The 24,885-nt window shown below is 50.5% G+C and overlaps 1 protein-coding gene across 7 annotated transcripts in view; it reads right to left on the bottom strand.

Moving 5' to 3' along the window:
- The window catches only part of ZMAT4 (zinc finger matrin-type 4), a 108,932-nt gene that overhangs the window by 29,173 nt on the left and 54,874 nt on the right, over positions 1–24,885 (bottom strand). For all 7 annotated transcript variants that reach the window (XM_019495550.2, XM_019495549.2, XM_059730640.1 and 4 more), the window contains 2 exons: positions 22,295–22,451; positions 12,375–12,602 (listed from right to left, as the gene is read on the bottom strand). In XM_019495550.2, the coding sequence (XP_019351095.1) occupies positions 12,375–12,602; positions 22,295–22,451 (385 nt within the window). The remainder of the gene's footprint in view (positions 1–12,374; positions 12,603–22,294; positions 22,452–24,885) is intronic.

The raw sequence follows: 24,885 nt of genomic DNA, 5'->3' as shown, positions 1-24,885 counted from the left end.
GTTACATCCCCACTTTTGAAGGGATGACCCAGACTGAATGAATTACACATTCATAAGCATCAACTCAGCGGCTCCCCTTGATTACTAGGTGCTCCTGATCAGATTTCTGCTCCTTTTAAAATCAGAGCATTCATGTCAGAAGAGGGCTGTGTACGGAAAGCTGGAGAGAAAAATTGCTTCTGGGGAAGGAAGGGGAAGGTTTGCAATCAGCTTACTGATTGTGATCGACAACAGTCTCAATTGCACAGGAGGAGGCCCGTGCTCCGCAACATCAGGCTCGTTACGGGTCAGATGCTTTTCTGGCAAGTAGAACTAAAAACACCTCCACGTAGAAACATAACAAGTGGCACTTCCTACTGGAGCACAAAGGGTGACCAGGCACCCTCGGACGAGGGGCCAGCACCCAACACGCACCTCGCTGCAACGGCTTTCTTGCCCTGACCGACCACAATTTCCCCAGACCCCACCATACCCATCCTTCACTCTCCAATAGGTACTCCACAGCAGCAACTATCATTATTGGCAGGAGGGCACTAGCCACATGAAACGATGACAAGCTCCAGAAATTCATGGAGGCAAAGAAACAGAAGCACCCGGTTAAACAAATCACAGGTGGTTGAGATGGCGTTTGGAGCCGGAGACAGGTGTATAGAGACTCCACGGTTTTCCATCTCTGAATTGTTATGTCATTTCTCCCCGAGCACCTTATAAATGTTAGTGCTTGGCATATCGCACACCAGCTTAAGCAGCATGTCTGTGCTGAAGTTGGTGACAATGCATAGCTAGCTACTCTGACAGCTCACAAGCCTGAAAGGCAGAGAAGAGACTGTAACTGGGTCAGCCTCAAATCCTCCACTAGCCACACAGAGAAACAGTCTACATTCATTTAGGGAAGGATTATCTTTATTACTAATAACGCTCCAAGAATATGGAGGATAAAACCCGGAGAAAACTGTTGATATCCTCAACACCGATCTGAATACTGAAAGGCTGTTTCCTATCAGCGCACACAGTATCAGGGCAATAAAACGAAAATTTGACTCTGATTTTTTTCGTCAGCAGCTAAGAAATCCAATACAGCTCCGGTGGATAAAAGCACCGAGTCTGATGCCCGCATTTCTGTCTGGAGCAGTGCATCCAGGACTAGCTGACCTCCTGAGGTCCCTGCCAACCCCAACTTTCTAGGATCCGAGCCCGATTTTCAAACCGCTGGTGTTCGTCCATCTTAATTTCGTGGCTCTCGTAGGAAGGCTGGAGCCACGTTGTACAAAGAAACTTTTGCTTATGGAACAGCGAGTTACTGTCGAGCAGGCCCCGCGCTCCTCATCCTGGTGAGGGGCTGGGCAGGGACCGGACCGCCCCGAAACAGCTACTAGGTCTGGGGACACGTGCTTTGTAACAGGGTTTCCCTTGGTCTGTAGACGAGGGTGAAGCCAGGGTTTCTGTACCGAGGTCCCGCCAGCATCCAAGGGGTTACCACGACATGCTCGCGTTCGGCTACACAAAGGAAGGCAAACCTCTAAAACTCTTGGTTCAGAAACGATACCTTTTATTAGCCCAACTAAGACAGCAACAAAAAATGCTCGCTCTTGGCAAGCTTCCAGGCCAAGAAGGATCATATTTTTGTGGTTTCTTGCAGCTAATAAACGGTATCCCACCTCTGAACCAAGAGTTTCAGACTTTGGCATTTCTTTTTGGCTCAGACCAACCCGGCCAGAAAATAGGTCCCCGCTACGCAAAGGAGAAGCTGACACAGAAGGATAAATGCCGAAGAGCGCTGTAATCAGCTCAGACCCCAGCACAGCTCTCCTCATTACCTCCCAAATTGCGATGCAGAGAGGCCAAGTCCTGGGGGGGTTCAAGTTTCAGTATTAACCGCCAGACAGTTCTGCACCTTCCCTCTGTTCCCAGGGCATGTCCGGCTAGCAAGAAGATACAGGGAGGCCCCTTTTGCCTCAGCACGCAAGCGAAGGGACTATACCTTTTCTCTGCTCAACTAGAACACAGGCGGGTGCAACGCGCCATCCGCTATCAGCCCACGTCCCGCCACATCGCCACTCCCGCTTGTGGCAGCATCAGCGACAACGCCGTACGCCTGGCAGGACAGGAGGAGAGAGGCTGCAAAATCTCAGCTGCAATCGAACGTTTTCAGAGCGACTTTCCCATCCCCGATCTGAAGTGTGAAATAAGCCCTGCAGGACTGTGACAAAAAGAAATAAAATTAGCTCTGGATAATCTACCAAATGGAACTAATTTTCAACAGACAATAAAGGGCACCAGCTATCCTGGGAACTGCAGAGCACAGTATCAAAATTAATGATATTCAGCCTCACTTACGCTTATAAAGACAAACAGCTTGCTAAAAATGGGACTTGCACATAAAGCATGGGCCTCCTCGTCAGCCAAGGCCTGTACAAAGGGACGCAGAACCAAGAATAGGCAGGGAAGGCATTTTGCCACGTGGGCAATGGCACCTTTGCCTCTCTCAGAGCAGCTTGGGTTTGGAGACTGCGCACCATTCCCCCCTGAGCTTGATGCGAGGAGGATTTTGAGACTGCCTTACAGAACGACCGAAGCCAGGACGTCCCCATACATTTCTGTGGATGTACCGCTGTGATCACCTAATCTGGAACCCAAGCCATGGGGCTTCCCTGAAGGAACGCCCGTTTGAACTACAGCATCTCTCTTCGGAAACAGAGCCAAACCTGATGTAAAAACTCCCGGGGATAGCGCCCAACCCCCAACCCCCTGTTCGCTTTTTCCTCGCCCTCGAGATGAAACCTGCGCACCCATCTCTCGCCCGACTCGTCTAGTGCCAGCCTTCAGGCGTCAGGTTCTTTGCCAGACTGCAAAGCCCTCCCTATTATCGAACTCCTGTAGGTAATTGCCGGCCGTGATTAAGTCACTCTGTAACCTTGTCTTGTTACGCTAATAAATGCCGTGTGATAGATGCGGAGCTGCTTTGAAAGTCTGGCCCCTGCTTTGACAGCCAAACAGCAGCGGATGCCTTTCTGAGCTCTGGACCTCGGTGTTGCGGAAGGATGCAACCCTATGGACGCCGAAGGAGCTGCACAAATAACCACGGCGATTACGAGTCCACGGCCGACAGCTGAGAAGTGGGATACAGAATCATCTACCTGGAGGGACCTCTGGACAACATCAGGATTACCTCTACCTAAGCCATCCCAGGCGAGAGCTTCCAGCAACAGAGATTTCCACAATCTGCCCCCATGCTGAACCACCTCGGGGTTAAGATGGGTCTTTCCTAATATCAAAGGCCTGAATCTCCTGTGTCGTTTTACTGCAGAAAGATTCCTTGAGCCCCCAGGCCAACTGCACCCGTTCTGCAAACCCCAAATGCAAAGGCAGATGCTACCTGTTTTCAAGACAGTTGGCTTTTTCTGCTTGGCCTCTTGCACCAAGAAGATGTGCACTCTGAGGCTGCGCGTGGACCCTGGCAGGATGGATCCAGGCCATTGCAGTCAGCGGGAGGTGGAGGAGGCCAAACAGCTTTCACAAGGCAAGCGCGCCCGATTTGACAGCAGCTTTTATATCGTTTATGCCGAGCGGGGAGGAGTGAATTAGATCAGGGAACAAACTCCTGGTGACTCTTCTTGCTGCACTGGTGTTTACCTTTACACCACTGACACATCAGCGTTCCTCACCATGAAGCCTGACACCGATTCATGTAAAATTGAATAACATTCCTATATGCTGTAAATAAAATATTAATAACTAGGCTCATTAATGTCATTCTGCATAAAGTGCATTAAAACACATTCCACGGGAACGCTTGTTAAATTGCTTTTCACTAAGCAAAAATGACAGCACAGAACCGAAAGTACTTATATCGCACACTGTGAAATTACGAGGGGCTGAAGACACGCGTTACAGCTGTTGCAGGGCTGGAATTTTTCACGGGTTGTGTCTCTAGTCACTGAGCTCTTTTGCAACCGAGGCAATATAAAGGCTTTCGTGGTAATAGTCCTACATAGCCCCCTCCATACCAACGTCTAAACCAACCAACAGCAAAGGTTAACAGCGTTTCGTTCCGACGAACCGCCGACGCTGTCCCTTTACGAGGCGGTATTGGATCCCCCTTCTCTGCGTCTGCGACCCCCCACTTGTCCGTGGAGATGCCAAATGCGTTCTAGCACGAGGGTCACAAAGCCTTTTTCCAGCATCCAGTATCCCAGGCTGTCCCTGAAACTAGGTCTCCATCACTCTGCAAGCATCCCAGCTTGGCAGCCTGAGTAAGCCAAAGGACAGGCCAGAAGACGAGAGCCTCGAGATCACTGGAGAGCTGCCCAGGTTCCGCCCCGACTCCTGTGCTCAGTCTGTACCATGGCTTCGGGTGGTCACCGCTAGTGTTTCAGGCTGAACTTTTCAACCCCTGCATAGTGAAGTGCTTGCTCCCAGCAGTCCACGAGCACTCAGTAGGCTGAGCTGAGAGCACAGCTGCCCACGTTCACCTCCTTTGGAAATCTCCACCTTGCTGGGCAGCTTGCGAGGTTGTGGCTGGGACTTGTTATGTGCGCGAGGCTCTATTTCCAGCCAGGCTGGCTGCCAGTCCCTAAGGCGTGCAAAGCATTCGCAGTGGGAAACGACTCTTACCTTGCGGCCCATTATGTCAAAGAGAACGTAAGAAAGGAATGGATAACTGTTGATCGGAGAGAACAGGCTGGCTGATTTTATTCTTTATAGAAATGTCATTTTTTGTTCCCTATCTAGGCCTGATGTGATGTCAAGTCATCCGAGATGCACACGTTTGTGAGATGTCTTGGCAGCTAATTTGCTGTTGCACAGACGTTCATAGAACCCAAGGTTACAACGACAGGCGGGACAAAGAAAGGACTGTACGTTAAGTTTTCGGTTCACTTTCTTCACTCAGAGCTCTATATACTTGCATGGAAAAGCCACGCCAGGCTTGCTTAATGAAGGACACACTTTTACACGCTGCACCAACCTTCAAAGTGAAAGGCGTTTGCAATTCAGTTTCAGCTCAGTGCTAGCATCAAGCAGAACCGATAATTAATTAAATTCCCCATGAATCCCATTCCAAAGATCTGTCAGTCGCTGCTGCAAGGCCTTTGCCCATGCCGAGACCACCTGCTTTAGAGGACGAAGGAGAGCGAGAGAGGAGAGATGAATACGCTGGGCGAGGAATCAAATTGGTGACATGTCACGTGATGGAGCAAAAGGCAATTTCTTTCAAGCCTGGCACAGTCTGAGGGAAGCTGGAAGCTGCCAAACTCGGTTCCCCTAATGCAGTAGCTTCCCCTCCCAGGGTGGGCAGTGTGGCGGGCCCCCGTCATGAGGCCAGGGCTTAAGACAATAGAGGCTAGGTCTCCATCCTTCCAGCCGACCTGGATCACATACACCATAACCCAGGGCAACCAGATTGATGGAAAGGTGAGAAAATCGAGACAAAAAGGAAAAAAAACCCCTAAGGCAGGAGGCTGGGACAGAGTTCCTTCCCAAGCAGTTGAACAGGGTTGGGTGGGAAGCCCCCAAGCTTCATGCCCACATCGTTATCTTCTTGAACATCGGCCCTTTGATAGCTCTGCTAGCTGTTGGGCGAGGGCGGCAGAACAACCAGCATCCCCGGCCAAGGGGACTCTTCTTACACGGTGCGGTCTCATACCAGCGCCACCGGGGCTCGCTCTCCTGCCCGTCGCTGGCAGGAGACATCCTCAGAGATGCTGAGATGCCACACTGCAAGCTTGGGAGCCAAACGGCAGGCACCAAGGGACCGGCTAGGGCTTCTCGTTCGGAGACAATCGTTGGGTAATTAGAGCAACAGGGCTCTTCTGCCAGGCTTGCAGTAAGATAAGCCGCTCCAGCAGATGCCGTCCCGGCAGATTAAGTGGAAGCTGGTATGATACTTCATATTCAGTAACATATACCCAGGGCTGCAAACATGGCTCAAGTGCAGTAACTTGTTAGGGAGACGCGGAAAAATACACCTTCCTGTATTGCTCAAGGAGAGAACTTCCCAAAGGTTTGAAGCTTGTCGCCAGGTAGATAAGGCTGGCAGATGACAGCATGAGCTTTCTTGGACCTGCTGACTATCAGAGCGGGAGCTTAGGAAGAGATTGAGTTGGCAGGTCTGGAAATGCATGCAAAATGCTTTCAAGAGACATCAGGCTGGAGACTAATCGGAGAGGCGTGGACATGCATTGCACAACAGCTTGAAAAGCTGCTTCTGCTTAGGCCAAGCCTCCGATTTCCTTGGCTAGGCAGCCATGGCCTCCCTTGTACCTCCAGTAAGAGCTGCGCGCAGGGAAGGGACAAGTAATACTGCCACGGCAACTTCCGATTTCTCTTCCTTCTGGATTCCTGAACAGAAAACAAGGCTTTGCTGTTTTGTTTGGGAGGACAAGCTGCTGCTTTCAGTTATCCCTCCATCAAGGCTGCCCCTAAATATCGCTCCACGCTTATTTATCCAAATACAAATTCATATTGATCAATAAATATTTTATGCTAACCGTTATCAGGAAATCAAAAGACTGTGTACTTCAACCAATGCCTCCAACTCCAATACTATAAATCAAATACTAGGTTCCCCCTCTAGTCAAAACAGAATTAATATTTAAAACACGGTGGTGAGGCCACCTGGGAGGACATGAAAAGGAAATGAGTTTGTCATCCAGCGAATACCGAGATAACACACCCCGTCGGGAACGCAGGGCGTGTGTGAGAATACAACCGACTGACACGCACAAGGAGAAGGGAAAGCAAGATGGGCCGTGTTGTGCTGCTTAATGCCAGCACCGAACAGGAGAGTTTGCTTGGCTAGATAGGATGGTAGATACCTACTGAATGCCAGGGTTATCATTTTTACTTGATGCTACACACAGCGTTGCAGCTGCTAAAAATATAGCTGTTTTCTCTCATTGATTGTACTGCCCGAGAGCTATCACTCCACCCTGGTTATTACACGAGTTACAATACAGAGATCTCCCTTCTGCATCACTTTTCCCATCTAATCCTCGGCACCATTAGTCTCCCAGCAAACATCATACACGAAAACATATTACAGCACAGGGGGAAAAAAACCCAGAAGCAAGGAACAAGACTGCTGTCTGGCTGTGCCATTATTCTGAGAGCTGGGGCACATTTTTAAGACAAACTGTCTTAAATCCTTTCCATTTACATCTCTCAAAAGGAATTTTTTTAAAAAATTAACACGGCCCATAACCAAGCGCAGACCTATTTAGGAGCCAGAGGAAACGAGGGCTAGCACGACAACCCGCTGAGAAATCCTGCGCTGTGATTTGGGGAAGCAGCTCGCCCGCTCTTGAGTTCAAGCTGAACAACAGGGACCTTCATTCGGGGGGAAGAAAGCGCCTGGGACAGCCGGGGATGAGAAACACAGCGGAGAGCGAGGAAGCCTAACACGATGCAGCTTTTTCTTGCGAGACGCAGAACCACAGGCTCCGGGGCAGAAGCGGGTTTTGCTGGCCTGCACCGGCAGCCTCCTTCAGGTTTCTCAGAGAAGAGCTAGTCACAGACGTGCAACTACTTTGGGATCCACGGTCATGTCGATGGAATAAGGCCATCTAACTGCTGTCTGCCTAGGGAACCCGTGTCCCAGGGGCGCTCGCTCCCCGAGCAAAGAGTGAGGGATTTGGGCTGAGCTCCCGAGTATGAACCCACAGAGCATCCTTCTGTCCACCAGGTTTCCACACACGGCTTCAATGGGGACTGGCTCTGGGCATTAATGCATCACTGGAAAGCAAGTTTCTGCCAACCTTGCAGCACGCAGCACAGGGAAGCAGCGCAGCACCCCACACCACCCACGGGACCCCGTAACTTCGTTTCTGAGGCCAGTTCCCATGGGTGGATTCCCCGGTGCATCATGAGCAGCACCACAGGAGAGCTGGTTGGGTAGCTGACATGCAAACGCAATGCTTTTCATTGGAAAAAGCCACTTTGCCAAAACCAAGCATTCCTGCAGGGAGGGGGCGGTTCTCATTAACATCCTGTTTCTAAAGAAAGCAATTAAAAGTTTCGCAACGGCACATCCGTTCCTTTTGGGTCCCAACAGCTCATTTGGAAATCTGCGGTAGCGACAGCAATAAACAACAGTGTGATCCAAGCGGTGCTTTCTGGAGCTTGCAAAATGGATCCGAGTGGCCCGGCCTCAAGGTTTTTTTCAGATGGGATTCTCTGACATGTTTGGGAGTCTCAAAATGCAAAAATCCCCGGGGACAGAAGAAATGTCCCCCTCTCGGGTCGAACGGTTGCTGTGGACAGCAGGGTTCACAGTTCATAGGTGCTAGAGGAAGCACATTTTAATGAGGCGGCTTTTCTGGGTCGCCTTCAGAAAAGGAAAACAGCACGTTGCCCTGTTTCTACTGAAAGCTCATGCTTGTGCTCCTGGTGCTGCAAAGACACTGGTGCAAGGTCCCCAGACTCCACGCAGAAATTGCACCTCTCCACGCGGGGCACGAGGCACTGAAAGTGTCAATGGACCGGAGCCGCCTTGCCCGACGCGAGCCTGCAGGTGAAGCAAGGATGGGATTTTTGCTCGTGCTTTGGTTGGGACAAGGACTAACAAATGGAAAACCTCTTGCAAGCCACATCCCAACACCAGTTCATGCCAACCTCCCATTTGTTATGGACGCTCCCTCCTACAAGAGGGGCCTAGGGCCATAAAACGAAGGGAACTTAGCAGCTGAACTGCTAAACAAGTCGACCAAAGTGGGAGGGGAGAGCCAATTTATTAGGTGCAAGAGTCTGCACTGCACAAAGCGATTGCCTGACAAAGGGCCTGCGTTCCCCAGAAAGTCAAGAGGAGTGGGGTGCCCAGGTGGCTTTGCAATGTTTGGAAATGGGACTCATGCTCCTCAAAGTGCTGTTTATCAAAAGTGTCCTCTAGGTGCATTATTATCAGGGATGATCTTGATAGCAGAGCTGGGGATGGCTCCTGAGGGTGACAAAGTTTGCTTTGCTATCCACCCCCACACTCTCCCACAACTTCAGGATCCACAGACCAGTGGCTCTCAGCTAGGATCATCTCCAGCCCCAAAACTCCCACATGACTTACAGGACTAACCCAGGCTGTTTGTCAGTGTGCTCTCTATTTTCTAAAGCCTGTTGACTTATGTGCATTACACCTTTGGAATCCAATTTGAATTTGAATTCAGGGTTAATAGACAATCAAGGAGGTTTGCCCCCTTTTCACAGACCAGTAGCCCATGCCTTTAGGCAGAGCTGGGGGCTTAGTCAGGATACTGATGCTTAGTCAGGGTGAGGTGTGGTTGGCACATTTGACTTTGGAAAGATTATGGGGCGGTGGGGGGGAGAGGAGAGCCAGAGGGATTGCCTCTGTTGTGTTGCAAAAACCCAATTTGCAATGCTTATCTGAGTTCCTAAGGCCGGTTCTTCCTAAAAGCCAGGCTGTATATACATGTTAATTAATACAGTTTACATTGCTTCATTTGGATCGCCCCGGTCTGCGTTAAACTTTAATCCTCATTCAATGAGGATTAGTTCGTTCACACTGGAGCCGATTCTAATTTGGACGATGGACCTCTAACATGTATATAGTGACAGTCGTGTAAGTCTGGATGAAACCTAGAGAAACGTCATGTCTATAAGCGGCCCCAGAGTCTACCCTTACTTATACCACGACAGATCAGGCTTAACGCTGCTGAGGCTGGCTCTAAGAGTTGAGTCCAAAATCGACTTCCTTGTCTAAGGATACAGACGTGCCTTGGAGGGAAAAGGGGTACTGCGAGTCTGATGCTGGCTGAAGTGTGATGCGCAGTAGCACGCTTCCCTGCCAAGCGGATTAGCTATGAAAATCATGAACAGGACTGGAGAATTACGGTTCTCAAGGAAGACCGTCCGTTTGCAGCTGGACCCGTCCGGTATCGCGAGCGCACGTCGTATTTATCAAGTAATACATCAGGCCTCCACCAGGTAGACAATGCTGCAAAATCGTTTGAAATGACATACGGCTGCTGAAGGCCTGCGAGAATAATGAATGCCGAGTAACATGCCTCCTGTGCACCCAACCAGCAACGTTAACCAAATGTCATTTCCCCTCTGTCCAGAAGGATTCGAAATACTCATTTCCAATGAAAGATAACGGCAGAAAATCTCCCCACTTCATTCAGCAGCATGAACCGAGCATCACCAGAACCCAGTCATGCGTGGGTAGTTCATGACCCAGGCGACACTTTGCCTGGGAAAGCTGAGGAAGGGGACTGGCACCACCCGTTCATCCCAGACGCTTGGGAAACGCGGTCTGGGTTTGCAACTAAAAGCTCAAGCTTTCAGAGGCCCGAGGCGAGCTGCACATACACCAGGCTGAGAAACCCGATAGGCGAGTCGAGTCAGATCTGCCAAACAGCTGCTCTGAGTTTGGTAGAAGTCCGGAGAAGTGGGACGCCGCAGATGCTTTGCTCCCTTCTGGGGAAAACGGGTGCAAAGCCAATCTGCTCTTCCCTAGCCCAGCCGCAGGTCCCCTGGGGGTAGGGACGGCCCATCTGGACCTACTTTCCTCCTACTGCGGGAGGCAGGAAAGAGGTCCTACAGCTCCCCTCCAAGTTCTCCGATGCAACAAAAGCGCCGAGGCCAGCGCAACTGGGGCGACAGGCACTTTCCACCAGAAGCGCTGGGAGAACGGAGCACTCGGGACGCCCCTCCAAAATGCAGGGTTGACAAGCAACCCCCGGGAGCAGAAAGGTGCTTTCTTTCCCGGAGATCCGTGCATCTGCTTGTCCGGTCCATGCTTATACACACATGCTGCCTCCCCCGCCCATTCGTGCACGATTCCAGCACACCAGATATGCCCTCAAATCCAAGTTAGGCCAGGCAGTTCAGAGCCACAGCCTGTTTAAAAAACGCAGCGTGGACTGAGGGGTTTGCTCAAGTCCTCCATTTCCAGCTCTCCCAAGCCACAAGCAAAGGAAGAAAACACTCCACAATTGATTGATACAGTGCTAATCGCATCCCCAGGCACAGTCAAGTTCAGCAGAGTTCAAGGTAGCAAGCACTTCCACGTTACCATCCCATTTATTCTTCGCTGCATATTTTCAGCAGGAGGTGGTGAGTCAGCGGCTGCCTGAGTCATATTTATGATACTGTGAGTCATCCCGCTCATCCTGGGTACCTCACTATGGGTCTGGGTAACCATTACAAGTTCTATTAAAAACCAAGAAAGGCACAAGCGACAGTATATATTTATGAGTTATTAAAGGGAAATTCAAAAGAGACAAACGGGAGCATTATGGAACATCCCGCTGGCAAATCTCCTTTACCGCCTTGAAAATCAAACCCATCTCACTCTCCGGTCTGTGGTAATTATATCTTCTCGTGCGCACATAATGCACAAGGTTAGAGCAATGCGGAAAACGGCCTTCAAAGATGGCCCTTCCTCCTCGGTGAGGAGCGGTTTCGCGCTAACTATTTGGCATCCTCAGTGGCTATCCAGCTGCCCTGCTCGCTTAACTTCAGAGGAGCGCAGCGGTGCACCCCAGGTGAGACTCAGCCCGTCTTTGGCGCAGGCTGGCAGCGTCTTCATCAGACACAGGAACGGGAAAGAGGAAGCAGAGATATCCGTTCTCTGTCATAACCGTTACCTGTCTTGACTGCTTAACTGCAGCCGAAATCCAGATGCGGATTTCTGTTACGTCGACGGGCTAGACCAGCTCCCTGAACGGCGACTGTGGCGTCCCTTTTCAAACGGGTGCCGAGGTGAGCCTGAAAGGTAGCCGTAGGAAGGCCTATCCGACTACCTAGTTAAAGGACTGCCCTTTGGCTTGCCGTGCAAAATACAGACCCCCTCCAAGCATCACATTTCCAGAAGACGTTAACGGATGCCTATTGGGCATTTATACACATGCTCGGGGTGGGGGAGAGGGCACTTTAATTCGAGTGGCTCCGAGGGCACCTGTACACATGCGCTGAGGCTGCTCCAGTGTGCTGCAATGACAACACTCAGTGCCTGTTCCCACAAAAGTAAGGCCTGCAAAGTAGGGACTCCTTCGTCCAAGACTGCACAGCGAGTCAAGGTACAAGAACAGCACCCCAGCAGGGTCAGTAGGCCACCAACATCCCCTCTGCCAGCTCCAAAAGCGGCGCTCCCGTGTGGGCTGGAGATAGGAATGGGCTAATACAAGAGACTCTCTCTGATAGCCTCTTTCTTAGAGAGAGGCACAAGTGACACTGATGGGAGACAGCCGTGACCGCGAAGGAGAGGATGGTGTGGAAAGCAGCAAAGGCTGCCGAAAGCCTGGAAGGTGCCACGAGAAACGATGGAGGGGAGGGAAAAGCCTGGCCAGGTCGCAGACAGCCAACCCCCAAGAGGACAAGTCTGCTCTGTCCACGCACAGGCGACGTATGTTCAAAAAGGCTCTCACCTCTCAACTCTCCCAAGTCCAGCGTCTTCCCTAGCTGTTCGAGTAAGTCAGCCCGGGCTGCGTTCTTTTTGTGCTTCTTGCCATCGTAATGCTGCTGAGCCATCATGGGGTTGTTGAACCAGGCGGCGCAGAGCTGGCAGTATCTGTCCGAGTCTCTTCTCTGATGGGGCGAAGGGACGACGGGAGAGCTGTCCACGTGCGGCTGCTTGAGCGAACTCAGCGTGGTTTCTGCAAAAGGAAACAATCAGAAGTGATGCTCTTCCAAGGTAACCACTAATGTTAGGACAAGGCCAGACCTCAAGGAGACACGCCAGGAGGTACTGGCAACAGTTACAGCTTCTCGTTACTAAGATTACCGCTCCGCACATTTAGAACGATGCCGCTTAGAAATCTACCGTCTGCCTTAAAAACCAAGTGCAAGCGTGCTTAGGCAGCAAGACGCCACTGCTCGGTTATCTGCCTCGCACCAGCTTGGAGGGAAAAGCCAGGTCTCATTGTGGCGCCGTGGTTTATCATTGCTATGGACCACTGCCCGGTCAAGCTCTCTTTTTGCAAACAGTTCCTTGCATAAAAATTTGCTGGTGACGAACAACCAAAAAACATATGTCAAAGCGGAAAGATCCTGTGCATTTAAAGCCAACCCTCTCTCCAAGTAGGGAGATGGTTACAGGTTTATAATCATCTCATCATTTTTTGCTTCAGTGTGTTTGGACATGAGAAACAAAAAAAACCCAACCCAGAGAAAGCTGGAAGAAATTTAAAACATCATATATAACAAAGGTAACCAGAAGCCATTACCCTCTCTAAATGTCTTAATGCGGTGCTGACTACTAGGTGCCTCTTCTTGCTCCCAAAGGGTCACCGTGTCACCACCGGTTTACTCTTGCAAATGCAATCCTGATCCAAACGTTTCAAAAGAAAAATGGACTATTAGTCATCACAGACTAGGGCCTCAGCTTCTGATTGCCACAGCCTCTCCAGCGTATATTCTAGCTGACACAGCCACGAGAGATTGTTTACAGTGGCAAAGAGGAAAATTGCAATAATATTGGGATACTGAAGCACGCCATTATTGGCACTTCATTAGCGTACCTTGCTCATAAATTCCTTTTCATGTTGGGTTTTTTTTTTGTTTTTTTTTTAACGTCACCTTTTTAGATAAAATGTCTGCCGTCTAAATGATTAGCAAGCCGTGCTCTCGGGAAAGCAGCTTCTTGGTGTAAGAATAGGAAAATGTGCAACCTCTTGAAATCAGTTTGAGAGCGCTCCTGATGAAAAGGCTTAGCCGAGCCCTAATGAGATCACGTGCGCCGATGATGACATAATGTCATTGCTTCACTCTGCCAAGTGGGGCCGTAAGCAAAATAATAGATGTAGACGTATAATTATGACCTGAACCCCTTGTGCTCTTCCCCATGCTTCGGGAGTGTTAATATATGTTACAAATCTTCAGTTGACCTGCCTGCGAAAGATCTCTATTAGCTCTCCTCCAGGACACTGTATCTCGCTTCTAAGGTTACCTACAACCAGGCTCGATTTCCAGGGTTTTCTAATGCCTATTGTTTTTGATGACAATGGCAAAGAGATCACATTTTCGTTGCCCGAATTATTGTTGGCTCCAACACACCATTCTTCTGCTTCCAAACCCCGGATCCGGGAGCAGCCTAGAGAAGAGATTTCTAGGCTGATACTCCAGATGCACCGGCAAGAACAAGACCCTCCAGAGGATTCACAAAATGAGCTCTCTCGGCCAAGAGTTAACAAAAGGACCGCAGATTTGACCCGAACATCGGGGACGCTGCAAGGGCACAGGAGGTGGCATAGCTGAGGTCCGCCATGACCACAGCTGCCAGATGTGGCCCTTTTTCCCTCGCTCACAAATAAAGAGAGCCGTTCTGCGGTGGACCCCGCTGCAAGCCCAGCGTGAAAAAGGAGCTTCGGGGCACAACTGTTGAGCACTCCCACCTCTGCGAACCGCCTCTTCTAGCTAGCTGGAGGTCTAATTTCTAGTGTTTTGCCCACGTTTTTCTACTTAGAGTAACCGCAAGACCAAAAACCCTCTCGGTGCCTCTCCCAATCCACTTGCCTCCATTCGCTTTGCCTGGCCCCAAGCTCGCAGTCAGTATATGACACCGGTTTGTACCAGACCACATACACAGCAATTTGTTCTGTACATTTATTCCCAACACTTTATTCAATACTGAAATCATTCCAGCTCTGGTTTCACATACTCTGGTGTTTTCTGCCATGGAAATATAATAACTAACTCTTTCCTTTCTGCCTCTCACAAAAGGTTTTCATTAAGCAAAGAATAACCAAGCCTGTTCTCTGAAAGAACCCACATGGAGCTGTCACTGGGCAGGAAAGCCCAGACTGTATTTTCCTCATCAAGTCACTGATTTGCCAACAAATAAAAGTATTCCCTCTAGAAACAGCGCGCGCTGGAGATGCTAACAAACAAAATATGACACCACCAAGCCCCTAAAGCCTAAAAGGCAATGAAAACAATCCAGAATAATGGCAGGAAAATATTAAGTGATCCTGTAATTAAAGGCTGGGCCCTGAAACACACACCAGAGCGAAGAGCTACGGATGCAAAGCGAAGCAGGCGCTGGTCTGCAAGGGGGACCACTACAGTTGTCTGTGCAACAGTACGACTCCTTGGATGCCGCTCTTGGCATCGTGCTGCAATTAAAACCAGGTGTCCACGGGGAATGGGTCTCCATGGCAGACTGTCCTGCCCTCTGGATGCCTGGTGCACTGTGCAGGGAAATGACTCCCTGCACAAACTTTTCTGCAACAGGGGGTGTCCAGGTGCTTATTCAACTTTGGCCTGACTTTGGAGATGGGCTGGACGCCTCCACCCCACTGGCCTATTTCCACGTGCTTAGATTTATGAGCGCTTTCGCCGGCTGCCGCTTTTTGTGAAGGGAATCCAGGAATAGAGGCTGCGTTTGCTTCTGCCGCAAAACTGTGCTATTCAAAGGTCTTGCAGTGCTAAACTGCTCTCTTCCTATCTTTATACTTGACTGCTGAGATTATCGCAATAACCGTAGAGGCGCCTGGGCATCTGGCACCTTATAAATACAGCTATTTTTATGTCCCAGGATCCAGGAGTTACAGTGCCGTGGTATATTAGACATGCTGCTTGCGGAGGCCTCAAGCTATAAAGTTAAAAGGCACTGGCTCTCTGGGCCAGCTTTTGCTTGGTTTTTATGTTGGATGTTGTCTTGGAAGGGGACAAGGGTGGCCTAAGTTCATATAGCTAGTAGTGTCATCTGGATTTATAGCCGGTGCACGCTAAAAAATGACGACTTTTATTTGCTGTCCTTTGCTGCTCTGCTGGCTAAACGGAAGAGCGAACTCTAGTTATACACCAAAGCCCATCTCTCATCCACTTGTATGGCCAATTAGCAATTTGCGCTGATCAAAACCGAATTCCTGGGGAGAGGACATCCCTTTAGGCCTTGCCCTTCTCCACAAAGTGGTTTGAACCCAAGTAAGCCAGAAAGCAAATGCAGCAAGCCAGCAACAGAAGCCCGTGTGCACGGAGAGTGCCCACAACAAGCCACCAGGTCACATAGCTTCCCATCCACGCTCCTCCCTGTTCACGGGGCACAGATGCTGTTCGGAAAGCAACAGGTGCAAGGCAGCGAAGAAACCATCCTCCTGTTAGTCATGCCACCTATCTTACAACTACCACTAGCCAGCATTCAAATGACAATTAATGAAAAGCACCTCCAGCATCCACTGGACTTCAAAATCCTCCTGCACAGAAAGAGATGAAAGCGGACTTGGCTACACGTGTGAATGTACCTTTGCAGCATACAGGGTTTTCTCCCCAAAAAGAGAACGGGGGGTCACCCCCCCTGAGCAGCAGCACGAAAACGAACCGCCGAGCACGGTGCACCGTCAGGTTTTATAAAACGTGCTCCTGAAATCCCAAGAGCCGCACGTGCCAGGTGTAGGTCCGACTCCGATTCTGCTACTGTAAGAGCCTCAAGTAGCTTACACTGGTCTGTCTTGCCTCCATCGCCAGTGGAGGACGGAAGTGGGGAAGTCCTGCTTTTGCTGAAAGTTGGAAACACTTTAGTAGGCAGGCGATGGGTTGCTGCTTGACGTATTTCCCGTGCGCAAAGCTTTCTATTTATAGGCGTACTTAACAGACAGCACGTGCTCATCACCATCGGGCTACAGGAGCTCAGTGTAACAATAAGACAACATTAGTGACTCTTCTCTACCAGTCTGGAGGCTATTTTCGAATGCTCCTCAGATGGACGAAAGCCCAGAGATGAGACGGGCGCAGGCCGCTGACTGGTTGCCACCACTTTCTGCAAATGGCTTTATTTCACCGCGTCCGACCAACCCGAAGCTGAGAACCAGCGCCAGGTGTCAGAGAAGAGACAAAGCAAAACACCGGGGGAACTTGGCTTCTTGTGTTTCGGGCTGTTACGAGCGAGCAGATTAATGTGTCCTCAAAAACGTGGGTGCCTTTGACATCTTGGCGTTTCACTCACCGGTGTCATTTCTTACCCACCGAGGCAACGCGAGGCCTTGTACGGCAATTAACTAGTGGCTCGGGAATCATTGCTCTGGGGACACGGCGCTTCCTGAAGAGACGATTCATCATCGGCCAGGCTACTCTCCTGGTGCTCAAGTGCAATTCTCCACCTTCCTGAAAGGATGTCAGCAGGTCCCCACACTTTGATAAATGAAGATAGCAGCTCTTGCTCTACCCACAGTCCCCTGCTTTATAACTCGCACTGATGACTGCATTCAGCTTGACAGATGCTGGAAGTGACGCCGGAGATTAATCAAAACTGGTGGCGGCAAAGCCTCTGAGGGCCCCCGCCTCGCCCTGCAAAAGAAGCAAGAGAGGCTTACCAGTATGTCACCATCGTGAAAAAGCTCGTCGGATCCCTAGCAGCTCCGACAGAGAAACTAGACAATCAAACACCTGTGTTTTGTTCAGCTACAACAGAAAAGCACAAGTGACACGTTTCTGAAAGGTATCGATCCCGAGCTGAGATTTCCTGCGGTAACGAGCCAGCCAGAGAAGCAGTGTCGCTTTGTGCAGAATACGCGGGACCGCATCTGCAAAATGTATCTGTCGTCTTCCTCCGGCAGGAGAACGGGGCTGCTGCGGGGTGACGAATGCCGTTCCGAGCCAGAGGGGAAAGCATCTAGATTGCCTGATAGCAGTATCTTGGTATGCCCTCTTTCAGTGACAAAAGTGCTAAGACAAAGAATATTAGATACGTAACGGTGCTGCTTTGCCCAAATCAGTCAGGGTACACATTATTCACAGTTTAGGATCCACGTGACGTGCGCTGTGCTGATGAAGCAGGAGAGAGCTCAAACAAACAGCTGTGTGTACAGCATGCCAATGCACGAGCAAGTCCTTAATCTCTCGGGGGCTGCACACGCATGCAGAGAAGGAAGGGCGCTTCCTCCCACGCCGGCTTGTTATTTGCCCGGGAAAGCATTCACACAAGCTAAGGTGTGGAGTACGTCCATGCACAGGAGGATGAATCTGGGTGGCAAGGTGGGCACAGATGGTGTCCATCTTCTATCTGAGCCTGTTCTGAACCAGCGACCAGCTCTGAGATAAGGGGCTCCTGTTCGTCCTGAAGGGGAGTCAAACCAAGCTCCTGGCTCCCTGCAATTATGAACATCCCCCAGGTAATTTCTGGGGGAGAGCACCGGGTAGGGCTGGTGGTCTGGCCAATGTCCAAGAAGGCCCACAATTTTAGTAGAAGACGCTTTTAAAATGCAAGTGAAAAACAAAACACGCTTGCAACACCAACTCTTTCACTAAAGAAAGACTCTCTCTCTTGGTTTCCCCTGCAGTTTCTGCTGCATGCATTAGTCTTCATTTTCTCTCCTAAATTTATTTCTGTGACTGTGATTTCCAGAGATGTTTCCCCCCTGCTTCCAGTGCCGAGAAGAACACGCGGCTGCGTGCGTATGCCGTGACTCGGAGAAACACAGATGTATCGGATCATTTCTCTCCTCGCTTTAGCATACCAGACGAGCTGTGTAAATGCTAGAAACAGGTAGGCGCGAGAGTGCTAGCAGCTGATGGTATGACAAGCCTCAGGAGACCTGAGATGGTTTCATGTGTCCATCCCACGCTGCGCGCCGGCTCCATCCCCTCTCTCTCTCTCTCCCCTAACCAGGAAGCCCAGGGGATTTCCTCAGGTCTCAGGGCTGGAAGGACAAGGGGAGGCATTTTAACGGTTTGAAAACTTCAATTCCTTGCCCTCAAATGGTCAGGGATCGGTAACCTGAGCGAGCACCACTCGGCACACTTGTTCTGCGCTGCAGGTTTGTATCACCGAGGTGCATAGACTGAGTCATCGCACAACAAACCAGGAGAGGCACCTGCCTGCATACAAATGAAGCACCGTTACTGGGCTGAGGAAGCCTGGCATGCCTGGATTTCCTGCTTCAGCACGTGGGCAGCCATCTGAGAACAGTTGGTGTTTGAGGTCTGCCGTCACATGGACTTCTCAGGCCTGGTTTTCAAAGCCGCCAAGCATCCACAGCTCCGACTAGAGTCAGCGGGACCGGCAGACCCTCCGAACCCCTAAAAATCAGCTCCATTACAAATATCCTCTCAATGTTTGCGGTAGGAAGATGTTTCCATGTGCTGTTTTCCCCTCTGCTGGCACGCTCTGTCCAGGCCACGGGTAGCTTTCATCCATTCCTTTTTGTGTTCCCTGTGGAGCGGAGAGCCTAATGAGCAACCACGCCGATCCTGTCTGCATGTTTGCTTGTGGTGCGAGGCTGAGTTTGTGCCTGTTGAGTGCTCGGCGTCCTCTCCCGAGTCGTTGACAACTCAGATCACCGGCTGGGCTTTTGTAGGGTGAACGTGCACGCTTCCCCCCACCCTAGAAAAGCAAGGAAGCATCGCGAGCTGAGACACCACCATGAAGGGGATGCTCTCCTCTGATAAATGATCCTCAAGCTAAGGATCATAACTGCTAAGCCCCAGCCTGCAGCTGGCGTGCTTTCAGGGACCCTGGAAGGACTTTGCAGTGGCTTTCGCCGTGGTGCACAAACTGGGTGTGCTTTCTCAATGCTTCAGAGGTAGACTAGACAATTCCCCTGTTGCCCAGGTATCATTTCTAAGGTCCCTGGAATACCAGGAGGGGCTGCATTTCTCAACTGCAGCAACAACCTGACAGCTAGAGATGAATATTAATTGTTCTAAGCTAGTGGTTAGCTTCTGAAGAGATTACATTATCATAATATTACATGCCCGTTCCCTTTTTCCTTTTATTTCGCTCATAAATAAACTCCGACTATGACTCATCCATAGAAGAGTTATGGGGAGAAAGCTGCAGGACTGTGGGGTGGGTGCCAGCCTTGGAGGGCATTGAGCGGTGCCGTCTGGAGTAGGGAGCAGAATATCAAATCCTGGGACCAGCTGTGCCATCATCAGTCATTAGTCTCAGGGCTAGTGGATTGAGCCCTGGGCCTTCTCTGTGGCTGCCTGAATCTTTCTTGACGATGTAGCGGGCCTGCAGGGAGCCTCTTTGCAGGCTGTGGGAGAAAGCTTTGTATTTATGGCCGGGACATAAGGGCAACTCACTCACCCTTGTCCCTACCCTCCACCAGCACACAGAGTCAGCCGATCTATCATTTTTTTGGAGAGCTTGCACTGTAATCTTAGTATTTGCCAATGCAGTGCGAGCAGCACTTGGGATGCTATTCTGCCCCAAGCCGCGATCATACCCCGAGTACTCTTAGCAGCTGCCTCCCAGAAGTCTTGACAGCAGAGTCTCGAAAGCATTTGACAACTCCCGTGTTACGAGGGCATGAACAGGCTGGTCCAAATTCCAGCGGAGAGATCCCCGTTCTGCGGGAAGACCAAACAGGCGGTGGCCCGAGGGCGTTTTCTGAAACGGGGGGAAGCACGGTGGGAGGAAGGCAGGCTGCTGATTAACACGTTCCTGTTCCTTAGATTCATCAGATCAAGGGCCTCGAAGACATGAAGAATGCTTGAGTTGTTCCTTGCCTGTGATTATTTCAGCTGAAGTGCCCGCGCCGCATGGCAATGTAAGTGGGCTGCCCTGCTGGCTCCCCAGCCTCAGCTGACTCGATGCAGCTGATTTGCAAAAGTCAGCTCAACCCGTAAAGTGCAATCAGCGCTCGTACACGGTGCTGTCTTGATCTCACCTTTTTTGCCTGCCAGGGCTGCTAATGCCCCTGGCAGGGAGGCGCTTGCCCCTGGGTCCGTGTCCCTGTTCTGCAGAGGCGCCTTCTGGGGCCGAAATGAAACGGCAGCCTCCGCTGCGTTCGGTCCTTAGCCGCTCGATGCCTACCTATTAATTTACTCACTGCATATGGGCATGTAGTAGTCACACGGCTCATTAGGAGCTGAAGAAAAAGCATCACTCAGATAGCTGGTGCTCAAGGACCACTCTGTCTCGTGCTGACTAGCACTACCACACTGCTGCCTGGCGTTTCCTGACTATGTGTCCGTATTGTCCTCCGGTCTCTTGCTTATTGTAAGGGCTCGGGCACAGACTGACTTTTTTCCCCAGGGGTTTCACAGTCCTGGTCCGCAGCCAGGGATGCCAGTCACTAGCGCCACATAAATAGTCAATACCAATACATCTCTCTCATGAGTCAGCCAACCGAGGACTGCGATGTAAAACAGGACACGTCCGGTCAGGTCCGGTAGGTCTCCATCCTGGCGGGGACGTGCCCATTTCCAACCGTTGCCGTCCATCCGAGTTGGATTTTTAATCCGTAATCTGAACGCTAGGTAACCGAAGTCATAAGCAAAGTGCCAGCTGGTCACTTAGTGCCTGTTGCACCTGTAACGAATCACGGATGACCTGTCACCATTCCCTTCAGGACGATGATTTCCGTGAGTTAAAACGAGTAAGCCCAGGTCTAAAGCAAGTCCCAGCTATTCCCACAGGTGAAAGAGGGGATGGTTCTTAAGGGCAACACTAGCCAAAGACAAGTGGTATTTTATACATTGCCTTCTACAGCCTGGGAAAAAAAAAAAAGAAAGAAAAATCTATTTAATTATACCTAGGATTTACGCACAGCTCATTAGACAGGGGATAAAATGCACAGCTAAATTTAAATCCCTTTCTAAAGGAACTGCCACCGTAGTCATCGTGAAATACGCAGCCCCTATCTGTGGGATTGCAGCACTGCTCACAGGCCCGTCGAGCACCACAGATGCCTTGTTCACGTATGCTCTGTCCCGACCGAATCTCGGCGGAAGTTTGGTTTCAACGCGTTTCAGAGATTTGCAAGGATTTTATGGTTAGGCAAACAATGAGATGACTAAATTATCCGATTCCAACGTTTGCCTTTTTAAATGGGAAAGTTAACGGGCTTGCATGATTGAAATCCCTGCAGAGAGTGGCATGAATGCAGGCTAGGCAAGATGCAGGAGGCCATCGATCCAAAACCTTTTTAAGGGCAGGACTTCCCTCCCAGGTAAAAACAAATGATATTCTGCTCCGGCGGGAGCAGGCAGGGGTGACTAAGGGCATCAGCCGAGTTGTCACAGAACTTCTGATCATTAAAATGAGCTGCAGTTACACATGCCCAGCAGAGACACTGTCTCCGAACATGCAAAATATGTGCAGGAATCTGGATGCTGAGATAACGCGCTAATGGAAGAGTCAACACTGACTGATGCACCGCTAATCTGTGTGGACCATAGAGACAATAATGAGCACCCGCAATTTTTTTTTTAAAAGGTTATTATGACAGCAAGAGAAATGAAAACCCACTCCTGTGGATCTTCGCTACCCATTGACTATCTGAACAGAGGCAGTCAAGCCGCAGCACTGACCAGTCCTGCTTCTGTGCAGAAGAGCCATTGATCCAAATGGGCCGTGTCCTGCTTTACAACAGCACCTCGGCAGCAGCGTCTCTAGACCTACCTGTGGCCTTTAATGCCGGTTGTTCGCCTAGCAACAGTTTTAACCTTTTGGCATGGATTTTCCCTTGGTAATGAGATTCAGCCACCACTGCAGAGGTGAAGGACATGTTACAGAGTGTGCAGCACTTGTTCTTATCCACCAAGTCGCTGTCACTGCCCTGGATGGAGACAAAAGAGAGACGGGTGTCGTCGGAAATCAGACAGACCCACGCAGCGACTCAAGAGACAGAAATCAGGCTTGGCAGCAATCTTTGCCAGGGCAAACCCCCCAGATAGGCTCACACGGGAACCACTGGCTATGTTCTGGTAGAAGATATGTGACCCAGCTCTGCACCTGCTCCCCTGGCTCCTCCGGGAGGGCGAGGGGCCAGGATCACGGCAGAAGCCCCCCTGTAAGCCCCCCAGGGAGGTAGGAAGCGGACAGCACAGGCACGCCTGCTTTTTTCCTTTCTACGACATCTTAGCTTCCTGCTTTTAATGACATTTCTAGTGTCACAACTGCATGGAAAACCATGAGAACGTGATCCGAGCGTGACCGACGCAGCCTTTCTTGTGTCGTGTTTCAGGCCAGGAGAGCAGCTGACTTTGGCACTGCTTATTTTAGGCTGAACTTGCAAAGACTTGCGTGGCTAATGAAACGAGCCAGGAAACCAGTGCACGGCCCCTAAGGGGCTCTGCTTTTCTCTCGTCTCAAGACATTTTAGTGTGCCCTCCTAGCCCACAGCACCGCGCTTGCTCTGAATTGAGAGCTGGCAACAGCTGTTCTGAATTGCAAATTGGCCCAGCCATCTAAACAGGGCCAAACTCCAACGTTACTTTAAATGTCAGCATTGTTAAGTAGTTCACAGCTGGACTAAGCAAAGCACGGGAGAATGGAAAGGAAGGATTGTGTTGTAGAGAGGACACCTCCCAGGGCTTGAGAGGTGCCCAGACCTTTTCTAAATAACAGCGGCAGCAATGTGACACAATGGAGAGCAACACTTTACATTCAGATAGTAATTTGGCCTGGGATTTTGAAGCTCCCTTTTCGATCTAGCATTTGCCGGGAGAATTCCTACAAGGAGTGGCTGGCACCCTCAGCATTTCATCTGCTGGCACTCGCTACCGAACAAGACTGTTTGCTTGCAGCAATAATCTACTACCAGCTGCTAACAAGATAAACCTGAAGGCAAGAGCAACCTAATGGCACCTACTAAAGATAGGAACAAATGCCTGCTGCAAAACCTGTGCGGCACAGAAAAGCAGCCAGGAAACACCGCTACTGCTTGCTGCTTCCCGCGGGTGGGAACTTGGGGTTTGGACATTGCCAGGGGGTTACCATGATCTGAAAAAGGACAACCACGAAAGAGCCAGGCTGTTTGCAGGTGGCAGGGAAGAATATGCCTTGCAAATTGAGGATGCCAGCGAGTCTTCCTCTAATACCGTGGCTCTCAGCACGACTGGGGTCTGTGCAATGAAATGGTCTAGCCCCAAGAAAGAAAGTCTCATGAGAGCTCCGGCTCTGGCAACACCCGAGCAAGTCCCAGCATTTCTGCGCGCCACAAAATCGGCTGCGCTCAACACCCCCACGTCTGCAGACAACCAAACAGAGCAGCGCTGTCGGCGGATCATCCTGCAGAACCGTTAACCTCTACTTTTGTTTCTACGGGTACACCCTGATGGTATGCCAACTTTGGCTGGCCCCGAAAACAGTCTGTGAAAATCACAGTGCTTCACACAGAAAGCAGGCTGGGACTTCATACAGGTGAACGGGCCCAGGCAGCGCAGTGAATTAGGAGTGCTTCTCAAGGGTGGGAAGCCTGACTGACACGAAGGGGATGATCTCTAAAAGCATCCTATGTGCATGAGCTTAGCTGACATCCCACAGTTGCTCCAGTCCCCCTGCCTCTGGAGCGGCATATCCTGGCGATGGACGTGTGCTCTGTGCATCTCCCACCAGCTTGCACAGGCTAGGAGCCCTTATGCCGCTACACACAGGCAAATACTCCAAGAGATCCTGCTAACGATGTATATAACCTGTTCTGAACTGGCTCGCTCACTCTCTCAACCCACAAGTGCAAGCTGAGTTTCCATGACCAGCACCACGGCAATTTAGCTTTTGCTGAAATGAGCCTGTTAAAGAAGATGCGTCTGGCTACAACCTAAGCAACTTCTTCTCTCCAATGCTGTCTTTTTCTGTGTTCCCTCTAAAATACATAACGAAGCAAAGGTATCCAGCCTGCCAATGAAATGCCTACCCATGCAGAGCCCCTACTGCTGCAAGCCTATAACCTTCTGGAGGAGAAATGTACCAGGAAGGCTTAATTGTCATGGAGTGAATAATTATGAAACCACATCTAGAAGATTTGTGACAATATAAATGCTATTGTAAATACAAGCTGCTGAAACTCCTTGGGAACTGGGAGACAACCTAATCCAGCAATATGGTTGTGTGCATTCATTAGGCAGCTTAGAGCTCCTCTCTGCCTGTATCGCTCACAGCCCAAGCGATTCTCCTAGCTCAGCAGTCAGCCCCTCGCGCCTGCAGCTAATGCCCCTAACGTTTCTGGTGCAGGTGCCCTACAGCAGACACAAAATAAGAGGCAACAATGG

Source organism: Alligator mississippiensis, chromosome 7 (assembly GCF_030867095.1).
Source record: "Alligator mississippiensis isolate rAllMis1 chromosome 7, rAllMis1, whole genome shotgun sequence".
In the NCBI taxonomy this organism is placed as follows: Eukaryota; Metazoa; Chordata; order Crocodylia; family Alligatoridae; genus Alligator; species Alligator mississippiensis.
Note: the sequence above shows the minus strand (reverse complement) of the source record. Positions and strands in the feature narration are given on the sequence as shown.